The 27930-nt window shown below is 47.5% G+C and overlaps 1 protein-coding gene across 2 annotated transcripts in view; it reads left to right on the forward strand.

The window, feature by feature from the left end:
* The first annotated feature begins 3622 nt into the window (after positions 1-3622).
* The window catches only part of LOC140464174 (ras-associating and dilute domain-containing protein-like), a 101308-nt gene continuing 77000 nt past the window's right edge, over positions 3623-27930 (forward strand). The window contains exons 1-5 of one of the 2 annotated variants that reach the window (XM_072558996.1): positions 3623-3696; positions 3855-4041; positions 18474-18788; positions 23330-23565; positions 24309-24631. In XM_072558996.1, the coding sequence (XP_072415097.1) occupies positions 3914-4041; positions 18474-18788; positions 23330-23565; positions 24309-24631 (1002 nt within the window). In that variant the 5' untranslated portion in view covers positions 3623-3696; positions 3855-3913. Of the gene's footprint in view, positions 3697-3854; positions 4042-15280; positions 15377-18473; positions 18789-23329; positions 23566-24308; positions 24632-27930 lie in introns of those variants that run through there. The other variant, XM_072558998.1, reaches the window with a different exon arrangement.

The following is a 27930-nucleotide window of genomic DNA, read 5'->3' on the forward strand; positions in this document are numbered from 1 at the left end:
CCTGACTCTTTTCCGGGTTCAATCCGTGACTCTGTCCCGGTTCAATCCCTGACTCCATCCCAGTTCAATCTGTGACTCTATCCCGGTTCAATCCCTGACTCCGTCCCGGTTGAATCCCTGACTCCGTCCCAGTTCAATCCGTGACTCTGTCCCAGTCCAATCTGTGACTCAGTCACGGTTCAATTCCTGACTCCGTCCCAGTTCAATCCGTGACTCTGTCCCGGTTCAATCCGTGACTCTGTCACACTTTAATCCATGACTCTGTCCTGGTTCAATCCCTGACTCTGTCCCGGTTCAATCCATCACTCTGTCCTCTGTCCCGGGTCCAATCCGTGACTCCTTCCTGGGCTCAATCCCTGAGTCTGTTCCATGTTCAGTCCGTGACTTTATCCCGGGTTCAATCCGTGACTCTGTCCTGGATTCAATGTGCGACTCTGTCCGCAGTTCAATCCGTGACTCTGTCCCCAGTTCAGTCTGTGACTCTGTCCCATGTTCAATCCATGACTCTGTCCCAGGTTCAATCTGTGACTCTGTCCCAGGTTCAATCTGTGACTCTGTCCCCAGTTCAATCTGTGACTCTGTCCCCAGTTCAAACTGTGACTCTGTCCCAGGTTCAATCTGATTCTGTCCCCAGTTCAATCTGTGACTCTGTCCCAGGTTCAATCCGTGACTCTGTCCCAGGTTCAATCTGTGACTCTGTCCCAGGTTCAATCTGTGACTCTGTCCCCAGTTCATTCTGTGACTCTGTCCCAGGTTCAATCCATGACTCTGTCCCAGGTTCAATCTGTGACTCTGTCCCCAGTTCATTCTGTGACTCTGTCCCAGGTTCAATCCATGACTCTGTCCCAGGTTCAATCTGTGACTCTGTCCCAGGTTCAATCTGTGACTCTGTCCCCAGTTCAATCTGTGACTCTGTCCCCAGTTCAATCTGTGACTCTGTCCCGGTTCAATCCATGATTCTGTCCTGGGTTCAATCCGTGACTCTGTCCCGGTTCAATCCCTGACTCTGTTCCAGTTCAATCTGTAACTCTGTCACAGTTCAATCCATGATTGTGTCCCTGGTTCAATCCCTGACTCTGTACCTGGTTCAATCTGTGACTCTATCCCGGTTCAATCCCTGACTCCGTCCCAGTTCAATCAGTGACTCTGTCCCAGTCCAATCCGTGACTCTGTCCCAGTTCAATCCAAGACTCCGTCCCGGTTCTATCCCTGACTCTGTCCCAGTTCAATCTGTGACTCTATCCCGGTTCAATCCCTGACTCCGTCCCGGATTCAATCCCTGACTCTGTCCTGGTTCAATCCCTGACTCTGTCCCGGTTCAATCCATCACTCTGTCCTCTGTCCCGGGTCCAATCCGTGACTCCTTCCTGGGCTCAATCCCTGAGTCTGTTCCATGTTCAGTCCGTGACTTTATCCCGGGTTCAATCCGTGACTCTGTCCTGGATTCAATCTGCGACTCTGTCCGCAGTTCAATCTGTGACTCTGTCCCCAGTTCAGTCTGTCACTCTGTCCCAGGTTCAATCTGTGACTCTGTCCCCAGTTCAGTCTGTGACTCTGTCCCAGGTTCAATCTGTGACTCTGTCCCCAGTTCAATCTGTGACTCTGTCCCAGGTTCAATCCGTGACTCTGTCCGCAGTTCAATCTGTGACTCTGTCCCAGGTTCAATCCGTGACTCTGTCCCAGGTTCAATCCGTGACTCTGTCCGCAGTTCAATCTGTGACTCTGTCCCAGGTTCAATCTGTGACTCTGTCCCAGGTTCAATCTGTGACTCTGTCCCCAGTTCAATCTGTGACTCTGTCCCCGGTTCAATCTGTGACTCTGTACCGGTTCAATCCCTGACTCCGTTCCAGTTCAATCTTTAACTCTGTCCCAGTACAATCCATGACTGTGTCCCTGGTTCAATCCCTGACTCCGTCCCAGTTCAATCCGTGACTCTGTCCCAGTCCAATCTGTGACTCAGTCACGGTTCAATTCCTGACTCTGTCCCAGTTCAATCCATGACTATGTCCCGGATTTAATCCCTGATTCTGTCCCGGGTTCAATCCGTGACACTGTCCCAGTCCAATCTGTGACTCTGTCCCAGGTTCAATCTGTGACTCTGTCCCAGGTTCAATCTGTGACTCTGTCCCAGGTTCAATCTGTGACTCTGTCCCCAGTTCAATCTGTGACTCTGTCCCCAGTTCAATCTGTTACTCTGTCCCAGGTTCAGTCCCTGACTCTGTCCCGGGTTCAATTTGTGACTCTGTCTCGGTTCAATTCCTAACTCCATCCCAGTTCAATCCATGACTCTGTCCCAGTTCAATCCCTGACTCTGTCCCGGGTTCAATCTGTGACTCTGTCTCGGTTCAATTCCTAACTCCATCCCCGTTCAATCCATGAATCTGTCCCGGGTTCAATCCCTGACTCCATCCCAGTTCAATCCGTGACTCTGTCCCGCTTCAATCCCTGACTCCGTTCCAGTTCATTCTGTGACTCTGTCCCAGTTCAATCCATGACTGTGTCCCTGGTTCAATCCCTGACTCTTTTCCGGGTTCAATCCGTGACTCTGAACCAGTTCCATCCCTGACTCCGTTCCAGTTCAATCTGTAACTCTGTCCCAGTACAATCCATGACTGTGTCCCTGGTTCAATCCCTGACTCTTTTCCGGGTTCAATCCGTGACTCTGTCCCGGTTCAATCCCTGACTCCATCCCAGTTCAATCTGTGACTCTATCCCGGTTCAATCCCTGACTCCGTCCCGGTTGAATCCCTGACTCCGTCCCAGTTCAATCCGTGACTCTGTCCCAGTCCAATCTGTGACTCAGTCCCGGTTCAATTCCTGACTCCGTCCCAGTTCAATCCGTGACTCTGTCCCGGTTCAATCCGTGACTCTGTCACACTTTAATCCATGACTCTGTCCTGGTTCAATCCCTGACTCTGTCCCGGTTCAATCCATCACTCTGTCCTCTGTCCCGGGTCCAATCCGTGACTCCTTCCTGGGCTCAATCCCTGAGTCTGTTCCATGTTCAGTCCGTGACTTTATCCCGGGTTCAATCCGTGACTCTGTCCTGGATTCAATCTGCGACTCTGTCCGCAGTTCAATCCGTGACTCTGTCCCCAGTTCAGTCTGTGACTCTGTCCCAGGTTCAATCCATGACTCTGTCCCAGGTTCAATCTGTGACTCTGTCCCAGGTTCAATCTGTGACTCTGTCCCCAGTTCAATCTGTGACTCTGTCCCAGGTTCAATCTGTGACTCTGTCCCCAGTTCAGTCTGTGACTCTGTCCTGGATTCAATCTGTGACTCTGTCCCCAGTTCAATCTGTGACTCTGTCCCAGGTTCAATCTGTGACTCTGTCCCCAGTTCAATCTGTGACTCTGTCCCAGGTTCAATCTGTGACTCTGTCCCAGGTTCAATCTGTGACTCTGTCCCCAGTTCAATCTGTGACTCTGTCCCAGGTTGAATCTGTGACTCTGTCCCAGGTTCAATCCCAGAGTCTGTCCCGGGTTCAGTCCATTAGTCCATCCCAGTTCAATCTGTGACTGTGTCCCAGTTTGATCCATCACTGTTCCCTGGGTCTAATCCCTGTCCCGGGTTAAACCAGTCCCGGGGGTGAGCACCCTTTTCCCAGAGTGAACCAGGATAGCTACCACATGGTGTCTCTGTTCCCTGTCCTGCTGCTGCCTCCGTCTAACGGGAAAGTTGTGGTGTTGTTGGAGTGTGAGTGAAGTGGGGCCAGTGAGAGTGGGACAAGCTGTGGAACAGGGCGGAAGGTGTGTCCCAGGCTGGACCGAGAGGGGCAGGAGCTGGGGGGAGAGGGAGCGGGGAGGCAGTCAGCTCCAGCTCCAGCTCACGGTCTGCTCCCTGTTGTGCTGCAGGTCCCGGGATGAGAGCGGACGGGCAGCGGCTGCACTGAGCGGCCAGGCTGGGCCGGAGAATGCTGTCCGGGGAAGGAGCCAGCAACCTCTCCCGGCAAAGCCTCCACTTCCCCGCCGGCTTACTCATCAGCTCCCCGAAAAGGCGAGTCCCGAAGCTGGGCAGGAAACACAGCAACGGATCGGTGCTGTAAGTATCAGGAACATTTACTGTTCACATCAGGGAGGGGGTCAGGGGGAAGGGTGCGGACAATCCGGGCTAGGGGGGAGAGGGAGAGGTAATGCCAGTGAAATACCTACACTCAGCTGGCATTCAACTGTTTGCAGAAAGGAGGCAAGGAACCAGAAAGTGTTTGTTTCTAACAAAATGTAAGTCTTGCTGTTTGGAATGGATGGATTGGGAGCATGACAGTGGGATTGGGAATGTAGGGATCAGGATCCAGCCCCAAGTCCTGGTGATAGAGATTGATCAGATTGATGCCAGATGCTTCCCATCAGCCCACTCCATGCTCGAGTGATGTGGACAAGACTTGGGCTATAGCCGTACATGTTTCCAACAAGGAGTAAACCCTGGGAGTATGTTTTCACCCATCAGTATGGTCATGGCTGATCGGATTCCTCCACATTTCCACTGACACCTGCTATCCTTCACTCCTTTGTTTATCAAGAACCTGCCCATCTCTGCCTTCAAAGTATCCAACGAGTCTGCTTCCACCATCTTGTCAAGAATAGAATTCCAACGAGTCCCACCCTTTCAGAGAAAAAATCCTCATCTCTGCCTTACCCAGCAACCGTTTATCCCGAGCCAATGCCCCCCTTGTTCTCGGGGGGTGGGGGGGAATGAACCTGTTGTGTTGCCAGTTTTTGCTGCTGCAAGTGGAGCTTTGAATTTCCTTCCAGATTGGAGTAAATTGGAGCTGGGAATTTCTGCAAACTCCCGATTCCAGCATCACCCTGTCCTCTGTTTTGCAGCAGTCTAGAGGCAGAGTTGTGAACCAGACGAGAGGCCAAGACTGTGTCACAGACTGGTGCTCAGATCTCAGCTGGTACACGCTGACCAAAACACTCAGGCTAATGGTTAACCAGCAGCCAGGCACCGCTCAGTCTCCCTCTCACTCACGATTGGTTGAGAGATTTGACAAGGGAGAGACTCAGGGGACTTTAAAGGCCACTTATTATTTTGGTTCTAATGTTATTCATCATGATATTAACTGTTGGGTGGACATTAAACTAGTTTTGTAAGGGGATGGGAACCTAACGGGAGGCTCTGAGTTAGCTAGAGTGGGTGAAGGTTTGAGGAAAAAGAGAATCAAGATAGTAATAAAAGGCAAGAAGGAGCTGAGCAGTGTCGCGCTAAGTTGAGTGGAAACCGGGTAGTGACAGAAAAAAGTGAGAATGTTTAAAAATAAAACTTCTGGTGAAGGTGTTATGAGTAATGTATTAGCAGGGATAGAGGATTGGTTAACTAACAGGAAGCAGAGTGGGGCTAAATGGGAGTTTTTCTGGTTGGTGATCAGTAGTTTGTGGTGTACCTCAGGGATCAGTGTTGGGACTGCAATTGTTTACAATTTAGATAGATGATTTAGAGTTGGGGACCAAGTGTAGTGTGTCAAAGTTAGCAGATGTTACTAAAATGAGTGGTTGAGCAAAGTGTGCAGAGAGCACTCTGCAGAGGGATATAGATAGGTTAAGTGAGTGGGCCAGGGTCTGACACATGGAGTACAATGTTGGCAAATGTGAGGTCATCTATTTTATTGGAATAACAGCAAAATGGGCTATTATTTAAATGGTGAAAAATTGCAGCGTGCTGTTGTACAGAGGCACCTGTGTGTTCTTGTGCATGAATCACAGAAGGTCGGTTTGCAGGTGCAGCAGGTAATTAAGAAGGTCCATGGAATATTGTCCTTCATTGCTGGAGGATGGAGTTTAAGAAGAGGGAGGTGATGCTGCAGCTGTATAGAGTGCTGGTGAGGCCACACGTGGAATACAGTGTGTACAGTTTTGGTCTCCTTACTTGAGAAAGGATATACTGGTGCCAGTGGGGTGCAAAGGAGGTTCACTAGGTTGATTCTGGAGTTGAGAAAGTTGTCTTATGAGGAGAGACTGAGTAGACTGGGACTGTACTCACTGGAATTTCAAAGAGTGAGGGGGGATGTTATAGAAAAATATAACATTATGAAGGGAATAGATAAGATGGAGGGAGGGAGGTAGTTTCCACTGGCGGGTGAGACTAGAACAAGTAGGTTTCAGCTCAACGTGAGGAGGAGGAGATTTCGGACCGAGTTGTGGAGGAACTTCTTTGCCTTCAGGGTGGTGAATCTGTGGAATTCCCTGCCCGTGAAGCAGTTGAGGTTTTTAAGGCAAAGATAGATTTTTGAGCATTAAAGGAATTAAGCGATACAGTAAGTGGCGGGTAAGTGGAGCTGAGTCCAATAAAAGATCAGCCACGGTCTTATTGAATGTCAGAGCAGCCTCGAGGGGCCAGATCATAGAATCCCTACAGTGTGGAAACAGGCCCTTTGGCCCAACAAGTCCACACTGACCCTCGGAGAGTAACCCATCCAGACCCATTCCCCTACCCCATTATCCTATATTTACCCCTGAACAAAGCACCTAACCTACATATCCCTGAATACTATGGGGAATTTCACATGGCCAGTTCACCTAACTTGCACATCTTTGGATCATGGGATGAAGCTGGAGAATCCAGAGGAAACCCACGCAGACACTGGAAGAATGTGCAAACAGACAGATGGCCTACTCCTGCGCCTATTACTTATGTTCTTAGGAGTGTTTGTGTTTAGGATATAGCCAAACTTGTGCATGTGATTGGATTTTATATCACTGGCTGGGCCCATCCCTAGTTGCCCCTTGAGAAGGTGGGGGGGAGCTGCCTTCTTGAACAGCTGCAGTCCACCTGCTGTGGGTTGACCCACAACACATTAGGGAGGGAGTTCCAGGATTTTGACCCAGAAGCACTGAAGGAATATATTTCCAAGTCAGAATGGTGTGTGGTTCGCACAGGATGATGATCCCACGTATCTGTTGCCCTTATCCCCAAGGGTGGTAGAAATTATGGGTTTGGAAGGTTTGGTTGGCGGAGCCTTGGTGAGTCATTGTTGTGCATTTCAGTGATAAGCCCCACAGACAGTTGGCCAGGATTGCTGTTAATGTGTACGTGAACCTCTGAAAGATATTTGAGATTGTGCCACACAAAAAACAGGTGAGGAAAACAGTAGCTCTTGGAATAGCAGGGACAGCAGCAACATGGATAGAGAATTGGTGGAGTAAGGAGGACAATGCAGACATTTCAAAAGGACATACCTAAGTTGAAATGGTTGGGCAGGTGGCAGGTGAAGTTCAACTCAGGGAAGCCTGACAAGGTGCAGGGAGACCTGGGTGAAAGACATCAAAGGTAGCATGAATGTTTGGCTGAGTGGTTAATAATACCCCTGGGTGTTATCAACAGGGGTGCAGAGAGTAGGAAGGTCCTGGTGAACTTGTATAAATCACGAGTTTGGGTTCAGGTGGAGTACTTTGCCCCATTTTTGGGCACCACACTTTCGGAGGGATGTGAAGGTATTGGAGAGAGTGCACAAAGGGGTTTATGAGAATGCGTCCAGGAATGAGGAGCTTCAGGTATGAAGATGGACTGGAGAACTTGGGAGGAGTCTGACAGGAGATTTGATTGAAGTATTCATTATCATGAGGTGTGGACTCAGTAAACTGAGAGTAAAAGCTCCCACTTGTGAAATATTTGAAAGCGAGAGAGCATAGATTTAAAGTAATTAGTATAATAGGCAGAAATGATCTGAGGAAAATATTTTTCCTGTGGCAAGTCATTAGGGTTTGGAATGCACAGACATGATGAGAACATGGAGATCGATTCAAACGTGACATTGAGAAAGGAATGAGATGGTTGTATGGAAAGTAACAATGTGAAAGGTTCTGGGAAGAAGACTGGAAAACAGCATAAGGTGAGATACTCACTTTGGAGGACTGGCACAGACATGATGAGCCGAATGGCCTCCCTTATATACAAAACGGGTATTTGATCTTCCAGATGGGACACAGTGCTGTTACTGTGCATCAGTGGTGCAGGGAGTGGATATTGAAGGTTGTGGATGTGGTGCATTATCCTGGACGGTGTCAAGCTTCTCGAATGTTGTTGGAGCTGCACCCATCCAGGCAAGTGGGGAGGATTCCATCACATTCCTACCATGTGCCTTGTAGATGGTAGGTAGGCTTTAGGGAGTCAGGAGGGGAGTTACTTGCCACAGGATTCCTAACCTCTGATCTGCTCTTCTAGCCATGGCGTTTATATGACAAGTCTTGTTGAGATTCTGGTGAATGATAACCTCCACCAATTGGATTTTTTTGATTATTTCGATTGGAATATAGGAGTTATGATGACACCAAAATAGGTGATATAGTGGACAGTGAAGGAGATTATCACGAGTGCAACGGGATCTTGATCAAATGGACAAACGGGCCAAGGAGTGGCAGATGGAGTTTAATTTAGATAAATATAAGGTGCTGCATTTTGGAAAGGCAAATCAGGGCAGGACTTATACACTTAATATTAAGGTCCTGGGGAGGGTTACTGAACAAGGAGACCGAGGGGTGCAGGTGTATAATTCCTTGAAAGTGGAGTCCCAGGCAGACAGGGTAGTGCAGAAGGTGTTTTGCTCACTTGCCTTTATTGATCAGTGAATTGAATATAGGAGTTGGGAGGTCATGTTGTGGCCAAACAGGACATTGTTTAGGCCACGTTTGGAAGGCTGTCTGCAATTCTGGTCTCCCTGCTATTGGAAGGATGTTGTCAAACTTGAAAGGATTCAGAAACAAACTTACAAGGATATTACCAGGATTGGAGAGGCTGAACAGGCTGGGGCTGTTTTCCCTGGAGCATCTGAGGCTGAAGGGTGTCCTTATAGAGGTTTATAAAATCATGAGGGGCATTGATAGGGTGAAGAGCCAAGGCCTTTTTTACAGGGTAGTGATGTCCAGAATCATAAGGCATAGGTTTAGGGTAAGAGGGGAAAGATTTAAAAGGGACCTAAAGGGCAACTTTTTTCACAGAGGGTTGTGCATGTATGGAACAGCTACAAGAGGAGGTGGTGGAGACCTACAGTTGTAACACTTAAAAGGTGTCTGGATGGGTATATGAACAGGAAGGGTTTAAAGGGATATGGGTAAATGCTGGCAAATGGGATTAGATCAGTTCAAGATTAGATTAGATTCCCTACAGTGTGGGAACAGGCACTTTGGCCCAACAAGTCCACACCAACCCTCCGAAGAGCAACCCACCCAGACCCATTCCCCTACATTCATCCCTGACTAATACAACTAACACTACAGGCAATTTAGCATGGCCAATTCACATAACCTGCACATCTTTGGACTGTGGGAGGAAACCCACGCAGACAGAGAGAGAATGTGCAAACTCCACATAGATTGTTGCCCAAGGCAGGAATTGAACCCAGGTCCCTGGCGCTGTGAGGCAGCAGTGCTAACCACTGAGCCACCGTGCCACCCAATCTGGTCAGCTGGACTGAAGGCTCTGTTTCTGAACTGTATAGTGTTATGAAGGTGTAGATGTGTACTGTATCTTTAAAAGAGTCTGGAAGCTGGCATGGACTTAGAAAGTTACAAAGTGTATTGAAAGAATTTAAAATGTAACATTTGATTGTGAAACCAACAGTGCACCTGAGTTGCCATGATGCAGAACAAATTCAAATTTGGCTAATCAGTTTAAATTATGCCCCAAGATACCAAAATCTGATCGCATTTTAATTTTGTGTTTTGATGACATTAAACCAATTAAATGATCCGATGTTTCGGCGTATAAAACCAGACATTTTGAACAATTAGGGGGAAAACAGCAAAGACAGCCAAGCCAGCACCAACAAATATAGACTGCTCACCAAATAGCTGTCTGAAAGGTACCTGCTCAGTATGGAGTCCTGTGAAGCAGAATACTGAAGAGAAGACGACCTAGAGAAAGGTCTTTCTTCAGAGAAAGGGCAACATCTGAAGACATCAACTGGGTTTGAAAGTGATTTACCATAAATTTAAGAGGGAATTTATCAGACCAGTATTGTAGAGTGAGGAGGGAGAAAAAGGTTGAAGAGAAAGGAGTTAGAAATAATTGTTATTTAATTTTCTCTTTTGGACTAATTGTTAATTTTGCTAAATAGTGAGATCTGGGATAGTTCTTTGATACTTGAAATTTAACAGATTATGGCACGAGATGAACTTTTTTCTGTGTGGCTGCTTTAAATTAGCAGAGGGATTTACCCCTGTGTCGTAACAATAACCCTATGACCCTATGGTGATAATGGGAGATTCAAGTGATGTCAAGGGGCTATGGTTAGGTTCTCTCTTGTTGGTGATGGTCATTGCTTGGCATTTGTGTGGCATGAATGTTACTTGCCACTTGTCAGTCCAAGCCTGGATATTGTCCAGATCTTGTTGCATTTGTACCTGGACTGTTTCAGTGTCTGAGGAATTGAGAATGGTGCTGAACATTATGCAATCATCAGTGAACATCCCCACTTCTGACCTTACGGAGGGAAGGTCATTAATGCAGGGTGTTCTAGCTAGATGGATAGAGAACCAGATGGGCAACAGGAGACAGAGAGTATCATGGAAGGGAGCTTCTCAAAATGGAGACCTGTGACCAGTGGTGTCCCACAGGGATCCGTGCTGGGACCACTGTTGTTTGTGATTTACACAAATGATTTGGAGGAAGGTGTATGTTGTTTCATTAGAAAGTTTGCAGGTGACACTAAGATTGGGGAGTAGCAGATGGTGAAGGGGACTGTCAGACAATACAACAGAACATAGATAGGGTAGAAAATTGGACAGAGAAATGGCAGATAGAGTTCAATCCGGACAAATGTGAAGTGATGCATTTTGGAAGATGCAATTCAAGAGTGAACTGTACAGTAAATGGAAAAGCCCTGGGGAAAGCTGTTGTACAGAGAGATCTGGGTGTTCAGGTCCATTGTTCCCTGATGGTGGTAATGCAGGTCAGTGAGTGGTCAAGAAGGCATACAGCATACTTTCCTTCATCGGACGGGGTATTGAGTACAAGAGTTGGCTGGTTATGTTACAGTTGTATAAGACTTTGGTTCGGCCACGTTTGGGATGCTGCGTACAGTTCTGGTCACCACATTACCAAAAGGATGTGGATGGTTTGGAGAGGGGGCAGAGGCAGTTCACCAGCATGTTGCCTGGTATGGAGGGCACTAGCTATGAAGAGAGGTTGAGTAGATTAGGATTATTTTCATTAGAAAGGAGGAGGTTGATGGGGGGACCCGACTGAGGTCTCCAAAATCATGAGGGGTATAGACAGGGTGGATAGCAAGAAGCTTTTTCCCAGAGTAGGGAATTCAATTACTAGGGATCATGATTTCAAAGTGAGAGAAGAAAAGTTTAGGGAAGATATATGTGGTAAGTTCTTCACAAAAGGGTGGTGGGTTCCTGGAATGCATTGTCAACGGAGGTGGTAGGGTCAGGCACGATAGCTTCATTTAAAATGTATCTAGACATATACATGAACAGACATGGAGCAGAGAGATACAGATCCTTCGGAAATGGACAGCAGATTTAGATTGCGGATCTGGATTGATGCAGGCTTGGAGGGCCAAAAGGCCTGTTCCTGTCTGTAATGTTCTTTGTTCTTTGATGAAGCAGCTGAAGGTGGTTGGGCCTAGGACACTATCCTGAGGGACTCCTGCAGTGATGTCCTGCCCTGTCCCCCCAACTCCTGTTTTGTTCGGGCCCCATGACACCAGACTCTGTCAAATCTTGCCTTGATGTGAAGGACAGTTCCTCTCACCTTGTCTTTGGAATTCCTCTCTCTTGTCCATGTTTGAACTCAGGTTGTAAAGAGGTCAGAAGCCCCAAGGACCCCAGTGAACTGAGCAACATGAGTTTGTATGACTTACTAGCACTGTCGATGATCCCTTCCACCAGCCTATTGATGATTGCAAGTAAACTGATGGGCTGGTAATTCACTGAGTTAGATTTTGTGTACAGGACATACCTGGGCAATTTTCCACATTGTCACGTAGATCCCAGCTTTGTAACTGTACTGGAACAGCTTGGTACAGATGTGGCAGGTTCTGGAGCATAAATCTTCAGAGTGTTGTCAGGGGCAATGGCCTTTGCAGTATCCAGCACCTCCAACAATTTCTTGATATCATGTGAAGTGAATCGAATTGACTGAAGACTGTTATCTGTGATGTTGGGGGAACAGAGGGGGAAGCCAAGATGGATCATCTCCTTGGCACTTCTGGCGAAAGATTGCTGCGAAAGGTTTCAACCTTAGATATTTTGCTCTGATGAGCTGATTTCCCTCATCATTGAAGATGGGGATATCTGTGAAGCCTCCTTCAACAGTGAGTTATTTAATTGCCCACCACTATTCTTGTCTGGATGTGGCATGACTGCAGAGTTTCGATCTGATCCTTTGGTTGTGGGCTTGCTTAGCCCTGTCTATTTCTTGCTGTTCCAGCTGTTTGGCAGGTAGTCCTGTCTGGTGGCTTCACCAGATTGACACCTCATCTTCAGGAATCCTGGTGCTGCTCCCAGCATGCCCTCCTGCTCTCCTGTGGCTTGATGGTAATGGGAGACAGTGGCGTGTGCCACATCATGAGATTATAGGGTTCTAGCCAGATTCTAACAATTCTCTGAGGTTTGTAGCTCCGGTTGATGATATGGATGTAAGTTAGCTCACTGAGCTGGAAGGTTTGTTTTCAGCCGTTTTGTCACCATGACTAGGTAACATCATCAGTGCGAGTCCCCGGTGAAGCACTGGTAGTATGTCCTGCCTTTCTATTTATAGGTCTCGGTTTCTTAAGGTGGGTGATGTCGTTTTCAGTTCTTTTTTTCAAGGGAAGGTAGATGGGGTCTAAGTCGATGTTTTTATCGATGGAGTTCTGGTTAGAATGCCAGGCCTCTAGGAATTCTCATGCACATCTTTATTTCGCCTGTCCTAGGATGTGTGTGCTGTCCCAGTCAAAGTGGTGTCCTTCTTTGTCTGTATGTATAGAAACTAGTGATAGTGGGTCATGTGTTTTGGTGGCTATAGGGTTCTTATTGAAGGCCTGAACAGTTAAGAGAAGTGAAAGATAACCAATTGGAAGGCAAGAAAGAAATATTAAATCAAATTGTCAAGGAACATGCAATAGAATTGTAAAATATGTTGCAATTATTTTTAGGAAAAGTAAAAAGCTAAGATGGAAATGGGACTGGTAAAGGGCAGACAGGACAACTCAACAAAGAGATGGTAGAAATATTAAAGACTTACCTTGCTTCAGTATTTATTAGAGAGTTAGAATATAGAGAGAAATGACACTGAAAAGGGTGTATTGAATGAATGGAATGGTTTGTTCTATTCTGAAAGTAATGATTGGGAGTCAAGGGGAGTTATTAGGGAAGCAGAAGGTGGGTGTGACAAGACAGAACTGCCACAGTATTCTAGCTGTTGTTCCACATTACGGGAAGGATAACACCCTTGCCAGTCTGAATTCAGGCTTGGATTTGCTTGCAGAATGCAATAGTGCAGGTATCCACCTCCACACACCACAGTTTCTGTAATTATCTTGTTACATGGATCAAGTGAAACTTGAATCATTTGCCCACTCCCCCACCTATGTAATTAATTACACTTGATATGCCAGTAATGTCACCTAACCAGGGCTTTATCAAGGTTAGAATAACTTGTCTTCAATGCTTCTATTAGTGAATTCCAACATCCCATATACTTTGCTAATTACCTAGTCAATATGTCCTGTCACCCTCAAGGCACTATGCATATGAACCCTTATCCCTTTGTCCCTGCATGCCCTATAGAATAGGCCATTACGTCTCTATTACCGGTTCCTGTCCTTTCTGCCAAATTGCACCACCTCTCACTGCTCTGTATTAAATTCCGTTTGCCATTTGTCTGTTGATTCTATGGCTGTACCGCGTTCTGTTACAGCTGGTTGTTGTTCGCTTCCTGCATTGCTAAGTTTAGCATCATTGACAAATGTTGAGATTTTGCCGTGGATTCCGTTATCCAAATCACTTATATATATTAAGAGCAGTACTCCAAGCCCTGAGCTTTGGAGAGCACCACCAACTGATCTTCTCCAGTCTGAAAAACAACCCTTTACCACGACTTGCTACTTTCTGACCTTAAACTAGTCTTTTATCCAGTCAGACAATCCGACATGATGATCCTCAATTTTATTAACCAGACAATCTTGCTAATTTTGTGTGTATCTGGCTATTGAATATTAACCCCTGAAGTATTAGTCCAGTGTCATATCTGTGATGGTATCATCCCCTCATCCTATTGTCTCTCTTTCCAACAATATACCCTCCTTTCCTTAATGGATAATTGTTCTCGTGATGTGACCATTGCAGACAAGGCCAGCATTTACTGTGCAGCTTTAATTAACATTACGAAGATGGTGTGAGTCCTCACTGCTGCTGTGTAGCTGCAATCACAGTACTTCTTAACTCTGGTTAGCACTGAGTGAGGCAGATGGGTTTTTATACGAACATTGTCATTTTCAATATCATTATTATTGACACTGGTATTTTTGTTCAAAAGTTATCAATTAGTTGTATCCAAATTTCCCTCTGCTGTTATGGTGGGATTGAGCTTGTCTCTCTCAGGTATTAGTCCAGCTGTCAGGATTGCTAATTACTTAATGTTAGACCCTGCTGCCATTCACTGTCCTGAAGGTGCTGGCTCTCGCTGGGGTTTGGGTCCAATCTCTCCTGAAGATGCAGAAATGTTGGAAGTATAAGCAGATTATTCCACCATGGAATGCACACTGGTCTACTTGAGACTGTATTGGAGCATTGGGCTCGAGACAAGGGATGAGGACTGGAAATTCTGGCCCAGCGTTTGTGACCCATGTAATGTTTTATTTTCCCTCACTGTCTTAGCCCTTCCAGGGTGGCAAGGTTACACCTGGGCTCTGTCTGTATTGTGGGCTTCCTCTACAGCCAGCAATGCAGTAACTCCCTGATCCAGAGTGAAGCTAGCAGTATCACAGGGATTTTGTGTGTGTGTGTATGTGTGTGTGTGTGTGTATTATGTCTGTGAGTCAGTATATGTGTGGGAGCATGTGCATGGCTTGGGGTGTGGCCATTGTGGCTGGAGCTGTGTCTCCTGAGGGAACAGGAGAGCACGATCTGAACATTAATGTCTGCTTTATATCTGCTGGCCTCACTGTCTTGTTTGTTTGCTAATGTTTAACTTGTTGCACAACAAGTTCAGGTGAATGTTTGTGTTATGGTTTGCCTTGATACGTCACTCACATGAGCCAAGTTACAGCATATTTGGGCTGTGCCCAGGAACCTGTTAAGCAGTGCTCAGCCATTCACACGCTCTCCTGTAATACTCACTCACTTCCCGATTACCTGCCTCACTGACTGCAACTAAACCAACAGGTGCAGACCAGGAGGAACATGTTTGATCTGGTCACTCACAAAACTAAACTACACCTGGCGTCTTGGTAAGAATTGAGCTCCTTTCGTTGTACTGCTCACTCAGTGACCACTGGTCTATTGACATTCAGACTAGATCGAGCTGGTTAGTGAAGGGGCCAGAATGAAGCTGAAGAAATCGAATGCTATTTACACAGGTACCATTGCTGTACAGCAAAGACGATTGTCTTGAAATGATACCCATTGTTCTTAATGTCTTGTGTCTTTCCTCCTTTTCTCCTGTGCTATTGATCAGATTTATCTGTTTTATTTTGTGCTAAATTCTTTCTCCCATCTCCCCATACCTTATTCTATCTCTCCCTTTCAGTGAGACTTTGTGTGGATTATAGGAAGGCTGTTACAAAGGCAGACTGAAACCCAATTCTATCGTTAGAAGATTGTATTGATTGGATTGGCAGTGACTCATTCCTTTCTAAGACTGATTTATTGAAGGGGTACTGACAAGTGTCGTTAGCACCATGGGCTAAAGAAATTCTCAGTTTTGGGTTCTACCAATGTGGAGTGATGTTGTTTGGATTAAAGAATGCCCAGCTCCATTCCCGCTGACTGCCCTGTCTCGAGATCTCAGGTTGATTTTAACCTGGTGGCTGGGCGTTGTGTGAAAATGGTGGCTCTGCCCGTCATGGGGCCCAGCAGATTTTCACTCGCAGGCCTGCAGAGTGTCGGCACCCAGCTAGGGTCAGTGGGCATGACACAGGAGGTGGTGGGTAGGGCAGAAGGAATGGGCTGGAGGGAGGGGAATCGAGAATGTGTGAGGAAGGGAATGAAAAGAATGAGTTAAAGGGAGGAAGTGAAATGTTGGAATGGGGTAAGGAGCTGTGGTTTCGGGAAGAGTAAGCTGGATGGGGAGGGGAGAGGAGAAAGCCCTGGGATGGGGAAGAGAATCCTGGGCAGGGAGGGGACAGTGATGATCTGAGTAAACCAAAGGGGGAGAGCTTGGGAAGAGAAGGATGGGGAGAATAGAAGTTGGGAGGTGGTGGGGATGTAGTTTTCACTATTGGCTGCACCAGCTGGAAATACATCAATTAATATCTTAACCAGTCTGGCCTCATCTCCTCCTCCTACTGTTCATTCTCTCATTCAGTTGATCTTATTGCAAGTTCTGACAGGTTAGATTAGATTAGATTACTTACAGTGTGGAAACAGGCCCTTCAGCCCAACAAGTCCACACCGACCCGCCGAAGCGTAACCCACCCAGACCCATTCCCCTATATTTACCCCTTCATCTAACACTACAGGCAATTTAGCATTCACCTAATTCACCTAACCTACACATTTTTGGACTGTGGGAGGAAACCGGAGCACCTGGAGGAAACCCACGCAGACACGAGGAGAATGTGCAAACTTCACACAGAGAGTCGCCTGAGGCGGGAATTGAACCCGGGTCTCTGGCGCTGTGAGGCAGCAGTGCTAACCACTGTGCCACCGTGCCACCCACATCAAGTGAGCCCCCAGTTAAATAACAGTCACTTCCTCATTATCTCATTAGAGCCCTGTCTCTTAGTAAGGAGCCAATGCTGTCCCTCTCATCTACACTCAGGAACCGGTTACAAGCAGAACCTGGGAGAAAGCACCGGCTGCTCCTGGATACACTCATGCAGAGGTTGAAGTGTCTGACAATATGGTTTTAAATTGACCATTTCTTTCTGTGCCTCACCACCACTGTATCTGTCTCCCATTTTGTCTCAGTCCCTGCCTCATGTGTCTCAGCCTCAGTATTACTGTATTACTGTGTTGGAACAATGTTCGAGTGACTAATGCTGCAGCAAGTGGTGAACTGACCGATGACGGAGATTTGAACAGATACTGAGTTCCAGGATGGTAACAGGGAGGAATTCTGATGTAATGAATTGCGAGTGTGGTGTGAGATTAGATGACCCTGTCATTTACAGTGCGTTAAGAAAATGAATGTTTTGTTATTTTTTATATAAACTTCAGAGAGGATGACTGATCTATCTCTCAAGCCCTGACGTCTTCTGTAAAATACAAAGTGGGAATCAGACATTACAAGATAGTGGGTTAAGTTGAACACAGTATTCCATTCAGATTGGCTTTCCTGTGTCAGGCACAGAGTGTTTAGGCTGGAGCCGAGGGCACCAGTCGGTCGAACTCTGCATCGCCAGTCATGCTGGTTGGAACTGAGAGGACAAGTTGGCCTGTGCTTCAGCACCTCAGTGGGTAAATACCCTTCTTGTTCTCTCCCTGTCTCCCTCTCCCATTTGTGTGTAAAATGTGTGTAACTGATCACCATGCTTATGATAAAGGTGTTATATCAATGCAAGTTCAGGGTGAATGAATGTACACTGAATGAATTTACCTGTTTGTGATTATATGCTGAAGAGAAGTTCAGTATGAGCTCAGAGTGTGTTGGTCACACACTGGGTTTACCCAGAAGGTTGGCAAGGTGTCAGAAAGCACAAGGTGAGAGCTGGCAACACTGTTGAAGACTCTGCCTAAATACAGCCTGGGTACAACCGGAGGGATACAGAGTGGTTTAGTTACAAGCTTTTCGGATGGACACATCTGTTTCTAAAGCTCCAGATGTGAAGGAGGTACAGGGGAGAGTTGTGTGATCGAAATGAGTGGTGTAAGTAAAGTCACGCTGACAGTGAAAGGCAGTGAAATCAGATCTGAGAATGATCCAACATTCCAATAACTGAGTGTATGAACTGATATTTACATTAAACAGAGCCAACAGTTCAAATGGTGACTGGCAGCTCCAGCAAGCCAACTCTTCCAGCAGCATATTGTTTGTACCAAGACAGATTGGAGATAGAAACGAGCAGGGAGTGGCTATTGGTTGTATATGAATTGAAGGGGTGATAATAACCGATAGTGAGCTGCAATGGTCTCACAGTTCCAGGCACCAGCACATGCAGCATTCCCCACAGGAACCACTGCACAGAGAACCGAAAGAAAGCCTGCACTCTTGGAGCTCTCCAAACCAAATGTGACACTTCAGTCAGTGCCCCAGGTGAGGATCGGTGAACTGAGCATCGTTCCTGTCTGGGATCCGTCTGTGCCATAGGACAGAGTATTGCAGCAAATGCTTCGTCTGGATCAGAGAAATGCCTGTGATAACAGGGTTTTCTTTTTCATTTCTAGGTCCAGTTCGTCAGATACCACATTTAAATCGAGTGAAAGTTTTGGTGTGAGGCAGCCAGCTCGGAACAAGATCAAGCGACACAACAGAGGCCTGGCCACGGTGTTCAGGGGCCGAAGCTTCAAGGACGAGAAGTCGGGGCTTGAAGATGGAGCTGACCCAGCCACTGATGACCCGACTGAGCTTTCCACCCAGGTCACAGCCCCTGGCATACTCAAGATCTTTGGGGATGAGATCTGTGCAGGTGCCAACTACAAGAGTGTGCTGGCAACGCCTTGTTCCAGTGCACAGGAGCTGCTCAAGGAGGCTCTGGAAAGGTTGGTACATGTTGATCCTCTCAATACTCACCTTAGTGTTTCAGCAAAACCCAGAGGGTAGAGAATCAGCCTGAGCAGGAGAGCAGTGAATGAACAGAGTTTCATTCCTAATCCCTCCCCCTCCCCCATTGACTTGCAAGTCTTTTGCTTCTGTAGTGCTTTTCAAACACAAGATATGACTGAACCATTGAGCTGCTTTTGCAGTGTAGTCATGGATGAAACATAGGAAACATGGCAGCTGATTATACACAGCAAGATCCACAGTTAACAACATAATAGTGACTGGCTTTTGTGTTTCTTTGAGCAATGTTGGTCTAGGCACAAACATTGCCTCCAGAACAGCAGGTTAGAACCACAGACAATCCTCCAGAGCTCTCTCAAACACAAGTGTAAAGCTCTGGTCTTTGCTGTTTAATCCTTTAACAGGACCTTGCACTGACGTCACTGTCCTCACTGCGGCTGCACTGTTTCAGTGCAATTACTGTGAGCTGGAGAAAGAGAGTTACAGCTTCTGAGTATATCCTTCTGGTTGTTGTGGTCCTGTTCGCCGAGCTGGGAATTTGTGTTGCAAACGTTTCGTCCCCTGTCTAGGTGACATCCTCAGTGCTTGGGAACCTCCTGTGAAGCGCTTCTGTGATGTTTCCTCCAGCATTTGTAGTGGTTTGTCTCTGCCGCTTCCGGTTGTCAGTTCCAGCTGTCCGCTGCAGTGGCCGGTATATTGGGTCCAGGTCGATGTGTTTGTTGATTGAATCTGTGGATGAGTGCCATGCCTGTAGGAATTCCCTGGCTGTTCTCTGTTTGGCTTGTCCTACAATAGTAGTGTTGTCCCAGTCGAACCCATGTTGCTTGTCATCTGCATGTGTGACTACTAAGGATAGCTGGTCGTGTCGTTTCATGGCTATGACCCGCATCCATGAACACCAACTAGCCACTACAAATGGTGGAGGAAAGATCACAGAAGCGCTTCACAGGAGGCTCCCAAGCACTGAGGATGTCACCTAGAGAGGGGACAAAACGTCCGCAACACAAATTCCCAGCTCGGCGAACAGAACCACAACAACGAGCACCCAAGCTACAAATCTTCTCCCAAACTTTGAATATCCTTCTGGATTCAACATTGAGTTCATACTATGTCCAACCAGAATCTCTGCCCCATTTTGATTTTCATGTCTCTGGTTTCCGACAGCAGCTGTTCCCCCACCTACCATTCCCACGTGCTTGAGGGGTAACTTTTGTTTCTTTACTTGTCCCATTCCCAGTCTCTTTGGCTCTGGCCCAGGTTCTCTTTTATCATTGAATCGCTCCCTTCCTCCAGCTAGTCACAGAGCTTCCCATTGCTTTATTTGGTAGGTCCCTTGATTATTTTCCTCCTTCAAACTAATTACATTATACACTTTTTCTAGTCCTATTCAAAATTCACAAAAGAAATGTTATCTTTCTACCTCCTTCAATAGATGCACCAGGCCTGCGGAGATAGATAGGTAGAAACATACAGCACAGAACAGGCCTTTTGGCCATGATGTTGTGCCGAACATTCATCCTAATGTAAAATAAAACCAAGTAACCTACCCACCCCTCAACTCACTGCTCTCCATGTGCATGTCCAGCAGTCACTTAAATGTCCCTAGGTGTCCTGTTTCAGTGCCTGTTACTGCCTCCACATTCTGTGACCCACCCAGTACCCTCTCTCTGCACCCTCTCTCTCTCAGGCAGCACACTCTCTCTCTGCACCCCCTCTCTCTCTGCACCCTCTCTCTCTGCACCCTCTCTCTCTCTGCACCCTCTCTCTCAGTACCCTCTCTCTCTCTCAGCACCCTCTCTCTCTCAGCACCCTCTCTCTCTCAGCACCCTCTCTCTCTCAGCACCCTCTCTCTCTCAGCACCCTCTCTCTCTCAGCACCCTCTCTCTCTCAGCACCCTCTCTCTCTCAGCACCCTCTCTCTCTCAGCGCCCTCTCTCAGCACCCTCTCTCTCTCAGCACCCTCTCTCTCTGCACCCCTTCTCTCAGGCACCTCCGTCACTCTGCACCCCTTCAGGCAGCACCCTCTCTCCGCACCCCCTCTCTCCGCACCCCCTCTCTCAGGCAGCACCCTCTCTCTCTGCACCCCTTTTCTCAGGCAGCACTCTCTCTGCACCCCCTCTCACAGGCAGCACTCTCTCTCTCTGCACCCCCTCTCTCAGGCAGCACTCTCTCTCTCTGCACCCCCTCTCTCAGGCAGCACCCTCTCTCTGCACCTCCTCTCTCAGGCAGCACTCTCTCTCTCTGCACCCCCTCTCTCAGGCAGCACTCTCTCTCTCTGCACCCCCTCTCTCAGGCAGCACTCTCTCTGCACCCCCTCTCTCAGGCAGCACCCTCTCTCTGCACCTCCTCTCTCAGGCAGCACCCTCTCTCTGCACCCCCTCTCTCAGGCAGCACCCTCTCTCTGCACCTCCTCTCTCAGGCAGCACCCTCTCTCTGCACCTCCTCTCTCAGGCAGCACCCTCTCTCTGCACCTCCTCTCTCAGGCAGCACCCTCTCTCTGCACCCCTTTTCTCAGGCAGCACCCTCTCTGTGCATTCCCCCTCTCAGGCAACACCATCTCTCTGCATCCCCTCTCTCAGGCAGTACCCTCTCTCTCTCTCTCTCTCTCTCTCTCTCTCTCTCTCTCTCTCTCTCTCTGCACCTCCTTTCTCAGGCAGCACTCTCTCTCTGCACTCCCCCTCTTAGGCAGCACCCTCCCTCCACCTTCTGTGTCTCAGGCAGCAGTATCATTGACAGTACTAACAAGCAACAATTGCTCAGAAATCACCTGCTCAGTGACGCCCAGTTTACGTTCTCCCAGAGCCACTGAGCTCCTGATCTCATTACAGCCTTGGTTCAAACATGGACTAAAGAGCTGCATTGCAGAGGGGAGGGGAGAGAGACAGACCTTGACACCAAGGCTGCATTCAATCGAGTGTGGCATCAAGGAGCCCTAGCAAGACTGCAATCAGTTGGGTGCTGATGAAGGGCTTTTGCCTGAAACTTCGATTCTCCTGCTTCTCTGATGCTGCCTGACCTGCTGTGCTTTTCCAGCACCACATTCTTGACTGGTACTAATGGGTATCAGGGGGTGAACTCTCCAGTGGTTGGAGTCACACCTGACACATAGGAAGCTAGTTGTGGTTGTTGGAGGTCAGTCATCTCAGCTCCAGGACATCTCTGCAGGAGTTCCTCAGGGTAGTGTCCTAGGCCCAACCATCTTTAACTACTTCATCAATGACCTTCCCGCCATCATAAGGTCAGAAGTGGGGATGTTCACTGATCATTGCACAATGTTCAGCACCATTCACAACTCCTCAGATACTGAAGCAGTCCATGTTCAAATGTAACAAGATCTGGACAACATCCAGGCTTGGGCTGACAATTGGCAAGTAACATTCACACCACACAAATGCCAGGCTATGACATCTCCAAGAAGAGACAATCTAATCACTGCCCCATGACATTCAACGGTGTTACCATCACTGAATCTACCACTATCAACATCCTTGGGGTTACCAGTGACCAGAAACTCAACTGGACTCACTACATAAATACAATGGCTACAAGAGCAGGTCAAAGGTCACCTCCTGACTCCCCAGAGTCTGTCCACCACATCCAAGGCACAAGTCAGGAGTGGGATGGAATACTCCCCACTTGCCTGGTTGGGGGCAGCTCCAACAACACTCAAGAAGGTTGACACCATCCAGAACACTGTAGCCCACTTGATTGGCACCACATCCACAAACATCCCCCACTAACGCTCAGTAGCAACAGTGTGTACTATTGAAGGTGCCCTGCAGCAATTCACCAAAGGTCCTCAGACAGCACTTTCCAAACCCACAACCACTTCCACTTTGTATAAGGGCAGCAGATACAAGGCAACACCATCACCTGCAAGTTTCCCTCCAAGCCACTCGCCCCTCGACTTCAAAATATATCATGCAGTGTTGCTGGGTAAAAATCTTGGAATTCCCTCTCCAACAGCATCGTGAGTCTACCTATAGCATATGGACTGTAGTAGTTCAAGAAGGAACCTCTCAAGGGCAACTAGGGATGGGCAATAAATGCAGCTCCAGCAGCGATGCCCTCACCCTACAAGTGAATAAAGACCAATACTGACCAGGTGCTGGCCCTCATTGCCCCAGTATGTTTTCTGAGTCTGAGCATCCAAACATTTTCTGGATCTGAAATAGACTCATTTAATGGTAACAGTACAGCATGTGTCCAAAACCTAGGGATGTGAGATAAATGGAATCAAAAACATTGCAAACTTCCTGTCAAAACCCGACCTGGATTATGATAGTAAATTGGAGGATGCTGAAACAGTACCCAGATTGCCTGGCAAAAAAACTAAACTCAGTCCCCAAGAGGTCCTGCTGAGGACAGAGTTGTTTCAGAGGTACACCAACAGAAGTGTGTAGAGGGAGCTTTCCTCTGTATCTAACCCCATGTTGTACCTGTCTGGGTGTGTTTGATGGGGGACAGCGTCGAATGATCATTTTAATTGGTCAGATGGCTTATGTTTGATATTTATCTAGATATTCCCTGGACAAGAACTCCAGCAGTGATTATGTCCTTTGTGATGTGATTGGACGGTCGGATGAGGAGCACAATTGGCGGACTGAGTGTTTTCGGGTTGTGAGTGACAATGAGAAGCCTCTTATTCTTCAGTCACTCTGGAAACCAAAGGAGGGATTTGCTCGGAGGTTTGAAATGCGCAGGAAAGTTGACGTGGAAGAAATTGCAGCAAAAGAGAAAGACACAGTGACAGCAGGTAACAAGCAGCTGAAAGAAGGGCCAGGTGGGGAGAGTGTGATGGAGAGAGGGCCAGGTGGGGAGAGTGTGAGTGTCAGAGAGAGAAAGGGAGTGTGATAGAAAGAGAGAGTATGGGAGAGAAAGAGAGTGAGTGAGTGATGGAGAGAGTGAGTGTGAGAGTGACGAAGAGTGAGAGTGACTGGGAGAGAGAGTGACAGAGAGAAAGTGAGTGAGTGATGAGAGTGAGTGTGAGGAACACAGAGAGACAGCATGTGAGCGAGCGAGAGAGAGAGAGAGAGACGGGAAGAGTGATGGAGAGAGGGCATATCCTGTGTCACTGAAAAATAAACCCCTTGCGCTGTGATGCATGCCCCTGCGGTGCGTCACGATGTGACACACTCCCCCGCGATGTGTCACGCTGTGATACGTTTCCCCGTGGTGCGTCACACTGTGATACATTCCCCTGTGGTGCGTCACGCTGTGATATGTTCCCCCGTGATGCGTCACGCTGTGATACATGCCCCCGTGGAGCGTCACACTGTGATACATTCCCCCGTGGTGCGTCACGTTGTGATATGCTCCCCCATGATGTGTCACGCTGTGATACATTCCCCCACGGTGCGTCACACTGCGATCACTTCCCCCCTGTGGAGCATCACGCTATGTTACGTTCCCCCGCGATGTGTCACACTATGATATGTTCCCCCCGCGGTGTTTCACGCTATGATACCTCTGAGTTTCCACCTGTTGTTGCCCTGGCAGGTATTAATGCCCAGGCTCGCCGACTCCAAATGAGCCGAGCCCGGGCCTCGTCGGCTCTGACAGATGAGGAGATTGAAAGCAGCTTTGCACTTTGGCGAAGTGCCAGTGAGGTGAATCTATCAGGGAAGAGCAGGGAATCAAGACGGAGAAACAGGAATCCTTGGGTGGAAGCTACAGAGACTGAGGTGGATACGGAACAGCTGTGTCTCAATCTCGAGAAGGAAGAGACTGAAAGCAGTGACGACACCTCCACCCAATATTCCATCCACCCACCGTTTGAGTTCCCCTACTTTCTCCTGCTGCAGGGCTACAGTTCCAGGAAGGTAAGGACACATTGACCCACACCAACTAATCATTTTATTTGAAGGATTTCTGCCTCCAACGCCAATCATCTATTCACAAGAGAAGACAGTCAAGAAATACAAGGAATGATTTATTCCATGTATCCCTCAATCCCACTTCCTACTGCTGTAGGAATTCCACGTTTCTCTCTCCAGAAGTCCATCCTGTTTTTCCTCTGGATCCTGGTCTATTCCTTTCTCGTCATTCCTCAGGAATGAAATATTCCCTGTGGCATCCCTTCTTGCTCCTCAATGTTGATGTTTCTCTGGGATTTGTGATCAGGAGCAAGATTATAGATCCATTCTGAGGGCCATTCTCCCTCAGGATGCTAAAAGCTGTGATAATAAACTAGCCTCGTGGAGTGAAAATGACTGCAGTCTGATTATTCCTGATACAGAGAGCAACACCTCCACTAACAAAACCCTGCTGTTCTTATCACAGCTTCAGGATGTCCCACTGCCAAAAGCCAGCAGCAAACCTTTGAAATGCAGTGGAGGAACTGCAGCAGCTAATTTGTGCACAGCTCAATCCCACAGGCACTACCAGGATAATGACCAATTTGTTTTGTTTTGTTAATTGATGAGTGAGTGAATATGAATACTGCAGCACTCCCTCAGATTGCTTTTCTCCATTAGTTGGAATGGTTAGTAACCAGAGGGCAGAGATTTAACATAGGATAGGAGAAAAACTGGTGAGCCGAAGGGACGTTTACTCATTCAGAAGATGATGGGCATCTGGAACTATGTGCTTGAAACAGAAACTGCATAATGTTTAAGCAGTATTTAGCCCACAATTTGTAATGCTATACCATCCGATGTGTTGGGCCAAGAACTCAAAGATGGGGCTAGAATACTCAGATGCACCCTCAGCATTGAGCCTCTGACAGTGTGGCACTCTCTCAACACTGACCCTCCGACAGTACGGCACTCTCTCAACACTGACCCTCCGACAGTACGGCACTCTCTCAACACTGACCCTCTGACAATGCGGCACTCTCTCAGCGTGAACCCTCCGACAGTGCGGCACTCCCTCAGCACTGACCCTCCGACAGTGCGGCACTCTCTCAGCACTGACCCTCCGACAGTGCGGCACTCCCTCAGCACTGACCCTCCGACAGTACGGCACTCCCTCAGCACTGACCCTCTGACAATGCGGCACTCCCTCAGCACTGACCCTCTGACAATGCGGCACTCCCTCAACACTGACCCTCCGACAGTGCGGCACTCCCTCAGCACTGACCCTCTGACAGTGCGGCTCTCTCTCAGTACAGCATTGGCAACACACAAACCATAATCCCTTGGTTAGGAACCAATCAAACATTGTCGTCAAGCAGTTTTCCTTTTGTTCAGAACCTATTAGCTTGGTGCTGTTTGACTCAGAAAAATTACCGTTGTATACAATGTGCTGCAATCAACATGATCTTTAAAATTGCAGCCTCCTCTTTACATAGTCTCCTTTCTTTAAAGCAGCACCTTTCATCCTTTCTAAGCCTAGAGTCAAAAATGAAAGGAATTACAACTGGAAGTATTTTTAAGGGACATAAGTATCTTCACATGGAGAAGCAAAGATTAATTAAGGATGTTGACAGGGCTTTGTCAGGAGAGATCATGTCTGACAGGTCTGAGTGAGTTTGTCAAGGAGATGTCTCGGTGTGTAGGTGGCAGTGGTGCAGTGGATGCCATTTACCTGGACTTCAATGAAGCTTTTAACAAAGTCTCACATGGAAGGCTGGTCAATGCAGTAAGAGCCCATTGGTTCCAGGGCAGCTTGGCAAATTATATCAAAAGTTATCAGAGCCAGACAGTGATGGTCAAAGGTTGTGAATGGAAGCCTGTTTCCCAGTGCCATACCACAGCTGCTTGTTGGGTATATTAATCATGTACATGAATATCAAGGGTTTGATAGCTAAGTTTGCAGATGACATGTAAGTTGGTGATGTCACCTCAGACAGCAGGATGATATATATGGGTTGGTCAGATGGGCAAACTGTGACAAGTGGGATTTAATGTTGAAAAGTCAGAGCACTGAGTAATGGAGTTGGGAGGTCATGTTGTGGCTGTACAGGACATTGGTTAGGCCACGTTAAGAATACTGCATTCATTTCTGGTCTCCCTGCCATAGGAAGGATGTTGTGAAACATGAAAGAGTGCAGAAAGGATTTACAAAGATGTTGCTGGGACTGGAGGATTTGAGCTATAGGGAGAGGCTGAACAGGCTGGGGCTTTTTCCCTGGAGCATCAGAGGCTAAGGGGTGACCTTATAGAGGTTTATGAAATCATGAGGGGCATGGATAGGATAAATAGACAATGCTTGTCCTGCATAAAGTTCTGGTCACCACATTACCAAAAGGATGTGGATGTTTTGGAGAGGGTGCAGAGGAGCTTCACCAGGATGATGCCTGGTGTGGAGGGCGCGAGCCAAGAAGAGAGGTTGAGTAGATTAGGATTATTTCCATTTCAAAGATGGAGGTTGAGGGGGGACCTGATTGAGGTCTGCAAAATCATGAGAGATATGGACAGGGTGGATAGCAAGAAGCTTTTTCCCAGAGCGTGGGACTCGATTACTCGGGTCACAAGTTCAGGGTGAGAGGGGAAAAGTATGAGGGAGATATGCGTGGAAAGTTCTTTACGCAGAGGGTGGTGGGTGCCTCGAATGCATTGCCAGTGGAGATGGTAGGAGCGGGCATAATAGTGTCATTGAAGATGTATCTAGACAGATACATGATTGAGCAAGGAGCAGAGGGATACAGATCCTTAGGAAATAGGCGACAGGTTTAGATCGAGGATCTGGATCGGCACAGGCTTGGAGGGTCGAGGGGCTTGTTCCTGTGCTGTGATTTTCTTTCTTCTTTGTCTATTCCCCGTGGTGGGGGAATCCAAAGTGAGAGGGCATAGCTATAAGGGGAACGATTTAGAAAGGACCTTTCTAAAAGGGTAATCTTTTCACGCAGAGGGTGGTATGTGTATGGAACAAGCTGCCAGAGGAAGTGGTGGCGGCTTTAAATTACATTTAAAATGTAATCTGAATGATTGTCCTCATGGTTTTAGAAATCTCTATAAGGTTTCCAGTGCTCCAGGGATTAAAAATCCTGGCCTATTCAGTCTCTCCCTAAAACTCAAAATTTTCAATCCTGACAACATCCTTGTATATCTTTTCTGCTCCCTCTCAAGTTTAACAACATTCTTCCTATAGAGGGGCAACCAGAACTGTACATACTTTTAAAAAAGTGGCCTCACCAATGTCCTGTACAGCCGTAAAATATTGTCCTAACTCCTATACT

Source organism: Chiloscyllium punctatum, chromosome 39, assembly GCF_047496795.1.
Source record: "Chiloscyllium punctatum isolate Juve2018m chromosome 39, sChiPun1.3, whole genome shotgun sequence".
Taxonomy (NCBI): Eukaryota; Metazoa; Chordata; class Chondrichthyes; order Orectolobiformes; family Hemiscylliidae; genus Chiloscyllium; species Chiloscyllium punctatum.